Genomic DNA, 13,248 nt, shown 5'->3' on the forward strand with positions numbered 1-13,248 from the left:
GAACTTTGCTTTTTGGTGGTTTTTTTTTTTGGAGATGGAGAAATTTTGCTCTTGTCACCCAGGCTGGAGTACAATGGCACGATTTCGGCTCACTGCAAACTCCGCCTCTGGGTTCAAGTGATTCTCCTGCCTCAGCCTCCCAAATAGCTGGCATTACAGGCGCATGCCACCACGCCCAGGTAATTTTTGTATTTTTAGTGGAGACAGGGTTTCACTATGTTGGCCAGGCTGGTTTCAAACTCCTAACCTCTGGCGATCCACCGACCTCAGCCTCCCAAAGTGCTGGGAATAAAGGCATGAGCCACAGCACCCCGCCACAAAGATGAACTTTGAAAACAGCAAATCAGCCATTATAATGCTTAAAGAATAAAAGAAACTACTGTTAAAGAAAGCTATGAAACAATATCTCAAAGATAAAATTTCAATAAAGATACAGGCATTGTAAAAGAGAACCAGGTCAGGTGCAGTGGCTCACGCCTGTAATCCCAGCACTTTGGGAGACCAAGGGGGGTGGATTACCTGAGGTCAGGAGTTCAAGATCAGCCTGGCCAACACGGCGAAACACCGTCTCTACTAAGAAAAAACAAAAATTAGCTGAGTGTGGTGGTGCACGCCTGTAATCCCAGCTACTTGGGAAGTTGAAGCTCAAGAATCACTTGAACCCGGGAGGCGGAGGTTGCAGTGAGCCAAGATGTGCCACTGCACCCTAGCCTGGGTGACAGAGCAAGACTTCATCTCAAAAAAAAAAAAAGAGAGAGAGAGAGAGAACCAAATAGAAATTCTGGACTTAAGAAGTATGCAAACATCTCAAATCAATAATCTAACCTGTTACTTTAAAACACTGGAAAAAGAACAACTAAATGAAAAGCAAGCAGATAGGAAAAAATAAGGATTAAAGTGGAAACTAATGAAATGGAAAACAGAAAAATAGAGAACAAAACCAAAAGTTAGCTCTTTGAAAAAATCGAAATTGATAAACTTTTAACTCAACTAAGAAAAAAAGAGAGAAGACTCTAATAATAACTAAACCCAGGAACAAAACAGGGTCATTACTATGGACCCTACAGAAACAAAAAGACGTAAGGAAACACTATGAACCACATGCAACAAATTAGATAAATTACGTTGAAAAATTCCAAGATGCAAACTATTGAAATGAATTTAAAAAGAAATGTAAACTACAAATAGATCTATAACAAATAAAGAGACTGAACTGGCCATTTAAAACTACCAACCAAAAACAAAACAAAACAAAACAAAACACAGACAAAAACAGGCCCAGATAATTTCGCTGCTAAATTCTACCAAACATTTAAAACAGAAGAGCAATCCTTCACAACTCTTTGAACAAAGAGAAAGGATGAACACTTCCCAACTCAATGAGTCCAACAATACTCTGATACCAAAGCTAGACAACTAACATCATAAGAAAAGAAAGTTAGAGATCAATATCTTATGTATCAATAGTATTTATGCACATAAATACTTTGTAAAAACTACCAGGAAATTTAATCTAGAAATATATACAGAGATCATATTTGATAAGTATGCTTTATACCAGGAATGCAAGTTTGATTTAAAATCTGAAAATCAACGCAATACATCTCTATTCTAAAAGGACAAAAACCACATGATCATCTCAGTAGATGCAGAAAAAAGCATTCTGCAAAATTCAACACCCTTTCATGATAAAAGCAACAAGTTAGCAACAGTCAAGAACTGAACCTGACAAAGTGCATATATGAAAAGCCCATAGGTAACATCAGACTTAATGGTGAAAGACTAAATGTGTTCCCTCCTAAGACCAGGAACAAGATGAGATGTCTCTTTTCATCATAGCTATTCAACATTGCACTCCAGATTCTAGCCAGGGCAATTAGTCAAGGAAAATAAGAGGCACCCAAACTAGAAAGGTAAAACTCTATTTGTAGATAATATGATCCTGTTTATAGAAAATCCTAAAGAATCCACTAAAACACTATTAAAATAGTTCAGCAAGGTTTCAGGATACAAGATAAACATGCAAGAACAATTATATTTCCATACACTCGCAACAAACCTGAAAATAAAACAACTCTATTTACAATAGCATCAAAAGAAAATATATAAAAATAGTTTAGGAATAGAACTGAAAAACTTATACTCTGATAACAACCAAACATTGTTGAAAGAAATTAAAGAAAACCTAAATAAAAGAAAGTCACCCCATGCTCAGGGATTGAAAGACTATTTTTAAAACAGAAATACTTCTCAAACTAATCTATAGATTCAGCACAATGCCTGTCACAATCCCAGCTGGCTAATTTACTGAAATTGACAAACAGATCCTAAAACTCGTATGAAAATTTAACGAACCCTGACTTAGCCGAAATAATCTCACAAAAGAATGCAGTTACAGGACTCAAACCTCCTGACTTCAAAACTTACTACAAAACTAAAGTAATAAAGACAATGCTGTACTGAAATAAGAACAGATAAGTACATAAATCAAATAGACTGAGTACAGAAAAAACCCTCACATTATGGTCAACTGATTTGACAAGAATGCCAAGACAATTCAATGGGGGAAAAATAGTCTTTTCCACAAATGGTGCTGAAACAACTTCGTAACTACATGCAAAAGAATTAAAATGCAGACCCCTCTTCACACTATGTACAAAACTAACTCAAAATAGATCAAGACCTAAATGTAAGAAAAAAACTATAAAACTCTTAGAACAAAACAGGATAAATCTTCATGACACTGGAGCTAGCAATGTTTCTTAAATACGACAACAGCCGGGCACAGTGGCTCATGCCTGTAGACCCAGCATTTTTCTACAAAAATTAGCCAGGTGTAGTAGCACGTGCCTGCAGTCCCAGCTACTCAGGAGGCTGAGGTGGGTGGATTTGGATGTCAAGGCTGCAGTGAGCCAAGATTGTGCCACTTCACTCCAGCCCAGGTGATAGAATGAGACCCTGTCTCCAAAAAAAAAAAAAAAAAAAAAAAAAAAAAAACAAAAACAAAAAAAAAAAAAAAAAAAAAAAAAAAAAAGGACATCATCAAAATTAAAACATTTGTGCTTCAAAGGACACCATCAAGACAAATTGGGAGAAAATTTTGCAAATGATACCAGATAACAGGCTTCAATGTAGAATATATAATGAAGTCCAACAACTAAATAGACAAGTAATTACAAATGAGAAAATGATCTGATTAGACATTTCTCCAAAAAAAGATATACAAAAGGCCAGTCAGTACATGAAACATGCTCAAGATCATTAGCCATCATAAAAATGCAAATAAAAACCACAATGAGACACTACTTCACAAATGAAATAAGTGCTGGCAAAAACACAAAGAAATTGGAACCCTCTATCATTGCTGTAGGAATGGAAAATGGTGCAGCTGCTTTAAAAACAGTTTGACAGTCCCTCAAATGATTTTAAACACAGAATGACCATATTCCACTCCTAGGAAATGAAAACATATTCACACAAAAACTTGTACACAAAAGTTCCTAACAGCATTATTCATAATAGCCAAAAAGTAAAAATAACCCAAATGACCAACAACTGATGAATGGATAAAATGCGATTTAACCAAACAATGAAATATTATTTGGCATTAAAAGAAATAAAGTACCAATCCACACTACCACACAGATGAACCTTGAGTACCTATGCCAAATGAAAGAAGCCAGTCACAAAGGGCCACATATAAGATGATTCCATTTACATCAAATGCCCAGAATAAGCAAATCTATGGAGACAAAGCCATAGTGGTCGCCCAGAGCTTGGGGCAAGTGACTGTTAATGAGTTTTTTGGGAGAGGGGTGATGAAGTATTCTAAAATTGTGATAACAGTTGCACAATTCTGTGAATACACTAAAAACCACATATGTATACACTTTAAATGGGTGAACTGTATGGAATGTGAATTATATATCAAAACTATTATAAGAAATACATAAAGCAAAACTTACAGAAAAGAAAAATTCACAATTTTACTTGAGTATTTCAACATTTTCTTAGTTATTGAACAACTTATCACAATAGTATCAAAATTGAATTAATCTTGTTGAAAACAAGATTAAAATTTATAACTTATGAAAATATAAAGTACAAAATTTAGCCTTTTAAAATGGTCAAAAAATACTTTTTTCTATAGTACCTTAATTTCTGGTTAGAAAAGGTACCTAGGAGTATTTAAATAGAATACACAAAAACAAAGGGAACATGAAAATCTCTGAGACTCCAACTGAGTAGCATTTACACACTTTCTTCATTTTTTTTGATAGCCCCTTACATTATTACATATTTTTCTGTGCATGCCTTTCTCAGCTACAAGGCAAGGTACAGTTTCCAAACTACCTGGCTCTTTCTGTCATTTAAACAGGATTTGTACCAGAAAGCACAATCTATAGGCTGTCCTTTCCATTTTTCATCATAAACGAAAAGCCAAGCAGGCATGTAAACTTCAAATGTAACCATCAAGTAAGACGCTTTCCAGACATACATTACCTGATCAATTCCCCTTCCTTTGCACTGAAGAATGATGACTTCCAGAAGTTTAGCTGCATGACACTCTGCATCTTCTCCTGCATCTCCACACAGTACCTGCAGTAATTACAATTTAGCTCAGCAGTAAATGGCACTGCGTAGAAGTTAATCAAGTCCACATGCACAAATGTCCCACATAAATTCAGCCATATGAACCATAGCTTTGCTTGCTGTGCAAGTTTACCTCACCAACCCAAAGAAGAATGGCCAAAATAAATTCCATCTATCATCTCATTTCTTATAAGGAGCAATAATTCACTATTTGACCTTAGATTAATAAAGTAGACTACATAAGCTAATTTTCCAGATAAATGAAGCTTCCCTTTAAAGACATCAAAATTATAAAATGAAATCAAAACAAAACCAAAATAATCTTATTAAACAATGAAACTATTTTCTGTTCCTTTTGAATCCTGGTCCATATGAACCCATTTTTTTCATAACCACCATAATTTCATATTACATACCTTTCAATTCTCCAACATGAACTTCATAATTAGGAATATTTTTCATGGACATTATAACCATTTATAATTATCCAATATGACAGTAGGCTAATATAACAAGGTTACCAGACAGTTTCCCTATTATTAATTCTGTATTTTCACTACTATAAACAATTCCACAATGTGCATGTTCATACATAAAATGTGGAATATGACTGCCTTATAATAAGATTCTCAAAAAAGTTCCTAGAGTACAGCATGCTTATATTAAAATTGTTTAAGATGAAAAGAATAGACTTAAAGAAATACGGGTGGGTCAGAAATTTAAAATATAGACAAAAAGAGGTAACAGAGAAACCAAACGCATATTCATTGAAAAAAGACTTACTGAAGTATGCAACTTTTGTGTACGTTATTTTAAGGAAAAAAAGCAAAATATTAAAATATTAGGAGACACAAATACACACAAAAGAAGGATTAGAAATAATACTATAAAGAACACTGTATTCTTTACATTTAAAAGCTTAGATTCGATACTTTTCTAGAAAATAAAATTTAAGAAAATGAATTAAGAAATTCCAGATAATTCTGACAGATTTAACATTCCCATTTAATTTCGCTCTCTCCCAAAATGCTATCAAAATGACAGTAAAGAGATTTTAAAGATGTACATATGCAAAGACAGAAAAAAAGTAGAGATTACAGCAATAAACATTTTGGAAGCTGGAAAATAGCTGAATCATAAGCAGATATCAGGCAAAGCCAAGAATCAACTATATTTACATAAATTTAAAATGCTATCTCTACGACAGTATATCACAGTCTAGCTTCCAAATGTGCATGGACTCTGGAACCAGGCTGCTTAGGTTCAAACCGCAGCTCTTCCACTTATTAGCTGTGTTTTTAGAAGTTACTTAACCTCTTTGTTTGACTGTCCCCATCTATAAAATGGGAATAAAAGAACCTACTTCACGGGGTTGTATGATACAGAAAGAAAAATAATTACTCCCTTTTCCCAAAATTGCATTTACTTGGGGGCCTTTTGTTTTGGTTTGCCAAAAGGAAAGAAAACAAAATGTATCTTGTAATTTTAAAATGGGCTCTGGAGTCAGACTAGGTTCAAATCTGCCTCCAATACATAGTAGTAGCTATGTGATTACAACTATTTCCTAACCTCAGGCACAGTGCAAGAAATTATGTCATAGTTTCCTTTTGATACAAATATGATACCTTCCTCATGCTGTCAAAAGGTTAAGTTAATATTGTAGAAAGTACTTAGAAAATGTCTGGTATATATAATAAGAATTCAAATATTCGGCAGTATTAAAACTAGTATTTCATATTCATAAAATATTAAATATATTTTAACTACTTGATAAGTATAAGGAAATCATTGTATCAATTTTACTATATCTGCAAACATACAGGGAAGCTGTGAATTACTAATGGAATACACCGAACTGTTATACTTGTTTTCTTTCCCACTTTCTCTATCAGCTACCTCTCTAACAGGGAAAACTGAAGATTGCCACGTGATTATGATTTAACAACATGGGTTATTCGCAGAGGTAAATGAATCATTACAACTCACAGTTCAGCCCCTTCACTTTATACCTGAAGAAGCTTACTGACTTCCCAAAATTTCCCTGACTCTTTAGAACTAAACTAAGACCTAGACCTAAACCAGATCTACTGATTATCAGTGCAGAGCTCTTACCAGATTTTGGGTACACCCCTTCTAGTGAGGAAAAAAAAGTGTGTTGTGGGTGTTGTACACTAGCTATTTTACTCCCAACTCTATGGCCAAACTTCTTGGTGTCTGGTTATCTGAGCTTTATAAAATCTGCCTGCCAGCTTTATGCAATATAATTTCAGTTTCATATTTATGTGTGTGTGTGTATATAGACATTTATTTATTTATTTATTTATTTACCTAAAGAAGAAGAAAAACGTTATTTAGCCAAAGATCCCAAAATATAACCAATAGTGGGCCAAATCTATCTTGTGGCAAAGACAACATGGTAGACAATCATGTTTGCGTATAAGGATAACAGTAGCCATTATGTAGATTGTACAGTATAGATTATCTTGTTAAATGATGCTTTTCCAACTATTATAATTTTTATCTTACGTTGTTTATGCTCAAGTTACCTACATCTAGTGGCTTCCAATATATACATTAAATTAAAAAATAAAAAAGACCATTCCATTTGTCACTGATTAACAAAATGTGTGGTTAATTTTCCTAGTACTTTTCTTTAATCAAGTAGAAAATTCATTTCCAAAAGAAAAAAAACACAAAGTAAAAAGTACAGATATAAAAGTGGCAAACATTCATAAGCACGACACACAATATCAAACTTTTAAATCCCAAAGATCCTTTTGAAAATACAAATGAAAGAATATATGTTGATGAAGATAAGGCAGAACTAAATGCATAAGAAACAAACTGAAAAAGTATCCTGAAGCAAAACAGGCAGACATTAGTAAGACCCACTGCAACAATAGACAAGGACATCCTTACCTTCCTACACATTGTAAAAAGAATTTCTAAATGTTTTGGATTTGATAATAAGGTATCTGTATCTATTGTCACATAATTATGGAGGAGAGGCATCATGTCTGAAAAAAAATCAAAAATTCAAATGAGACTTGAGTGACAGGAATAGAAATAAATTATTCCCACTGAAACCATATTTCTGTAGCACCCACACATTAGTATCTTCCCATGCAACCACAAAAGGCTAGAAATGAAAGTAATAAGTCTGCTGTATATTTATAGATGGGGAAAATGTGAAGCAGAAAGACTAAGATGCTCATCATTATGAAGCAATTGTGCTGAATTTTTTCCCTTTCTCCACTGCACACTCATCCCTATCTGACATATTTTATATTTTCTTGCTCATTTGTCTGAGTGATTCCCTACCCTCCCAACATCCCCATTAGAATGTAAGCATCACTTGATCTTAGCCAAAAGGCCGAGAAGCGATGAATGTAAGCTTCAAAAGGGAAAAGGCTGTTTATTTTGCTCACTGCTGGATTGCTGAGCTTAAAATAGGGCTTGGAATATAGTTGGTGTCCATAAGATACTTATTAAATTAACATATGGATATATGTTCTGGTCATAAACTAACTTAAGACTCCATAAGAAATACAGCCTACCTCCTCTGCCTATATACCTAGGGCTGAAAAACACTGCTACAATAGCCCCGGCTTTCATGTGACCGGGAAATAAACACATTTTCTGATCAATATTGGAATCATATGTGTTTTTATTTCAGGTGTCGACAGGAAGTAATATCTAGACACAGAAAAGCAAAAATTTTATATGGTCAAAGCCATACCTGTAAAGTATTCAAAGCAATCCTGCTGAAACACTTCATATAGTATACCTAGAAGCTGCCACATTTGAGGGGAAATATTGTGGCAGGTTAAACTGTATGCCAGGGAAAGAATTTCTTCATAGAATTCTGGAAGAAAATCTCTAGTTAGAATGCTAGGAAATAGCAAAAGTTAAAACAAAGACCACACAGAGGAGGGTTTAGACTACCTACGCACACATAGTCCTCCTCTATCCAATGTACTCATAAACTTCCCTTTCTCAGTATTTGTATCTTCGGCTATGTATCTGCCACCTTCCATTTCTTACCAAGATCTGCCCCTCTGTTCAATAAGGCAAGGCAAAAATTTGTTTTCACTAAACTTTCTTATACTATTGAAAAAATAAAGTTGTTTCTGTTTTATTATATATATTTACAAAATTGTATTAGAAATAAGATACAAGAAGGAATAGATTATCATTCCTCTTTCATGTCAAGGATTTAAAATGTACAACTGATTAATAATATTCTTTGGAGAGCTTAATTATATCAGACTAAAGTATCTACCTATCTCAAATTTATACTTTTACTAACAACTATATACCAGGCAGTATTCTGTCAATTTACAAAACTTGTAAAACATACAGTATTCTTCAAGTTAATCAAGAAAATAAGACCCACTATAAAGTAGAAGATTTCAAAGGAAATGTTCTTATACTCACGAATATCATTATTTTCAGTCAAAAGTAAATTATATCTACACGTACAACCAGGAAACACAAACCTCAACAAAAATTTCAAATAGTTCCTACCACATCACTGAGCAATGAAGTCTAACTTGAAAGGTTTTCTCTTATAAAACCAGCATTCACCCTGGAAACTTGATTAAAGTTTCTCTAATATTACTTAAAACTTGATATTTTCAAAAGCTAGCAAAATAAAATGGAAATTACAAATATCGAGAAATAATTTACGTAAGGAAATCATTTGAAAAATAAATTATCTAAATATAGAATTTCTAAAAGTTCTAGCATGGCACTGGTATAAAAACATACACACAGACCAATGGAACCGATTACAAAGCCCAAAAGTAAATCTACCCATTTAGGGTCAATTAATTTTCAACAAAGATGCCAAAAACACACAATGGCGACAGAACAGTCTCTTCAATAAATGGCGCTGGGAAAATTAAATATCCATTTGCAAAAAATCAAATTAGACCCTCATCTTATACCATATACAAAAATCTACTTGAAATTAATTAAATACTTAAGCTTTAAGACCTGACATGATAAAACTACTAGATAAAAACATAGGGGAAAAGCTTCATGGAAACTTGGAACACTGGTGTGGGGAATGATTTTTTTTTTTTTTTTTTTTTGATACGAGGATATGATTCCAAAGCACACACAACAAAAGCAAAAACAGACAAATAGGATTACATCAAACTAAAAGACTTTTGTATAGCAAAGAAAACAATTCACAGAATGAAGAGACAACCTCCAAAATGAGAGAAAATATTTAAAACCTATATCAAACGAAGATTTAGTATCCAAAACATATAAGGAACTCAAATCATTCAGTAGAAAGAAAATAACCCAGCTTAAAATGGGTAAAGGAACTGAATGGATATTTCTCAAAAGATTATATAAAAACAGCCAACGTATATAAAAAAATATTTTAAATCACTAATCATCGGGGAAATGCAAATTAAAACCACAACGAGATACCACCTCATATCTACGAGGATGTCTATTATCAAAAAGACGAATGTTAAATGCTGAAGGGGATGTAGAGAAAAAGGAAACTGTTGTATACTCTTGGTGAGAGAGTAAAAACAGCCACTGCGGACAGCAGTATGGAGGTTCCTCAAAAAATTAAAAATAGAACTACCATATGATCAAGTCATCCTAGTACTGGGTATATATCCAAAGGAATTAAAATCAGGATCTTGAAGAGATAATGTGCCCTCCTATGTTCACTGAAGCATGTTTCACAATAACTAAGATATGAAAATACTTAAGTGTCCACTGACAGATGAACAGATAAAGAAAATGTGGTATTTATACATGATAGAGTACTAGTTCACCTTAAAAAAAGAAAATCCTGTTATTTGCAACAACAGAGATGGATACACTATGCTAAGCGAAATAAGCCAAAACAGAACTTTCAGAAATTCTTTTATTATTAATTAAAGGCCATAGTTTACATTAAGGTTCACTCTTTGCATTGTTCATTCTAAGGGTTTTGACAAATGTATAGAGACATTTGTTCATCATTATTGTATCATACAGAGTAGTTTCACTGCCTAAAACTTCTGTGCTCTACCTATTCATCCTGCCCTGTCTCCCACCCCCAAGCCCTGGCAACCACTGGTCTTTTTATTGAAAGATGTACTTTTTAAAAATATCTTGAATTGACAAATAAAAATTGTATATATGAAGTATACACCGTTTTGAAATACGTATATTTTGTGGAATGACTAAATCTGGCATCCATTACTTCACATAGCTTTTCGTGGTGACACCACTTAAAATCTACTCTTAGCAATTTTCAAGTATATAATACATTGTTATTAACTATGGTCACCATTTTGACCAACATCTCCCCTCCCTCCACTTCCTGCTAACTAAATTCTGTTCTTTCTATGAGTTTGGGATCTTGTGGTATCTTTCTGTGCCTGGCTTATTTCACTTAGCATAACGTCCTCTAGGTTCACCCACATTGTCACAAATGACAGGATTTCCTTTTTAAGGCTGAATAGTATTCCACTGTTTATATCTACCATGTTGTATTCAGGTACTCTTAAAATATTATTCACATATATTAACAGTGCACGCTCAACTTTTCACTAACAGAGTGAACAATAAAAGGCCTTAATCAGAGACATGGTTTTCCTGCATCCTTCTATCTGAGTACTACACAGCTTGCATCTCTCTCACACCCACATGACGTGGGGCTAGCATCTTCAAAATGCTTGAATACGATGGAAGACTCACCTCCTCTACAAAATTCCCATCAGCTTGTAACATCTAACATTGGTTACTGATTCTACTCAGAAGTCAGATACCATAACAGACAACAGGACAATTAACTCATACTTTATTTGAGACAGGATCCCACTCTGTTGTCTAAGGGGAGTGCAGGGGCACAATCACAATTCATGGCAGCCTCTACCTGCCAGGCTCATGTGATCCTCCCACCTCAGCCTACTGAGTAGCTGGCACCACAAACACATGCCACCACACTCAGCTAATTTTTTGTATTTTTTGTAGAGACAGTGTTTCACCATGTTGCACTGGCTGGTCTTGAACTTCTAGGCTCAAGCAGTTCACCCACCTCAGCCTCCCAAACTACTAAGATTACAGGTGTGAGCCACAGTGCCCAGCCATTTCACATTTCTGATTTTTAAAAATGCCTATCAAACATTTTTTGATCCCAGATTAAAGTAACCTCACCTAAACCTCAACACAGTTCATTTCTAGCAATGTACAATTTAAAATTACTGTCCTTTAAAGTTCCAAAACCAAAAATTCTTCGTTGGATGCATAATTTTTTTATCTCTAAATGAAAATACAGATATTTAACACCAGAAAGGACATCCAAAAATTAAAGTGATTATGCTTCTCTTTCTCAAATTGTCAATCCTGTTAAATCTGAAGGGCTAAAATTATACTTTGAGTTCAAATTTTTAAAATTTTTTCAATTTATCTTTTTATTTAACCTTTGAACTTACCAATTACATGTTTCTGCAGAACAAGATCAATGATCCGTAGACAGATATTCTCTAACTGATGTGTAATCTAAAGATAAATTTTAAATATTAAGCTTAAAATTATCACAATATATAAATTTAATATTGTGCCAATAAAAATATCAACAGGACATTTTTCAGACGGTAACCTGACAAGTTAATTCTAAACTTCATGTGAAAAAGTAAACATGTAAGAATAATCAGAAAATTTTGAAAAACAGACTAATGACAGAAATGGGGGTTAAATCCATAATAAACTTAACGATTTAGCTCCTTACCATGTATTTTATACCAAAGTAAATTCCTAATGGATAAAATATTTCAGTGTGAAGAAATAAACCATAAAAAAATAATAATAACAATTCTTGTATAACCCTGAAAAGGGAAAGTGACTCAAAGCCCAGAAATAATAAAAAAAAAAAAAAAAAGAAATCATCTAACTAAAAAATTAAAAAATTTTGCATGGGGCATTGGGAAGTCAAAAAATGAGTGAAATATTTTCAAATGGTATCACAAAGATCAAATTCCCCTTATATAAAATTAATTTTAAAATTGAAATACAATAGAAAACAAATGTGTGTTTTTTTAAATAATCTTTGCCTGTGTTTATAAAAAGATGTTCATTATAATACATGGTAAGAGTACAAATTCCAAGTGCAACATTAACAATTTTGACCTTTTAAAACTGGCAATGATCACAATTATGGGGCTGGGAAGAAAGACCCTGTTTGTGTATTGATTTGTGGAGTGTAAATGGTACATACAATGAAGGACAAGTTGGCAACATCCTTCAAACTTATCCATACAAATCATGATGCAACCCAGTAATTCCATTTCAAGGGATTTACCCTTTACACATATTATGTGTGCAAAACAACACGTAAAATGCCATTCATTCATTTCAGCAATGTTTGTGATTACTAGCAATCAAATGTCCATTTAAACAAGAGACAGTTAAATTATATCCACTAAACAAGGACTGGTGAAATAAATTTGACACATCATACAAGGGAATATTAAGCAACCATTAAAAATATATAACTTTATTGACATGGAAGGATCACCAAGATATATTAAGTAAAAAATGGCAGATAAAAACTGTGTGTAGCATGCTATCGTTTTCATAAAATAAAATATACACATTCACTTTTGCTTATATGTTAACAGAAAATCTCTAGAAGGGCAC

At 33.5% G+C, this 13,248-nt stretch overlaps 1 protein-coding gene across 1 annotated transcript in view; it reads right to left on the minus strand.

Moving 5' to 3' along the window:
• IPO8 (importin 8) overlaps window positions 1-13,248 on the minus strand; it is a 68,667-nt gene that overhangs the window by 16,902 nt on the left and 38,517 nt on the right. The window contains exons 17-20 of the mRNA XM_017851473.1: window positions 12,045-12,111; window positions 8,333-8,458; window positions 7,513-7,610; window positions 4,504-4,599 (exon numbers count right to left, since the gene is read on the minus strand). Coding sequence (XP_017706962.1) covers window positions 4,504-4,599; window positions 7,513-7,610; window positions 8,333-8,458; window positions 12,045-12,111 — 387 coding nt within the window. The remainder of the gene's footprint in view (window positions 1-4,503; window positions 4,600-7,512; window positions 7,611-8,332; window positions 8,459-12,044; window positions 12,112-13,248) is intronic.

The sequence above is a fragment of the Rhinopithecus bieti genome, unplaced genomic scaffold, assembly GCF_001698545.2.
Source record: "Rhinopithecus bieti isolate Rb0 unplaced genomic scaffold, ASM169854v2 scaffold_34397, whole genome shotgun sequence".
NCBI lineage: Eukaryota > Metazoa > Chordata > Mammalia > Primates > Cercopithecidae > Rhinopithecus > Rhinopithecus bieti.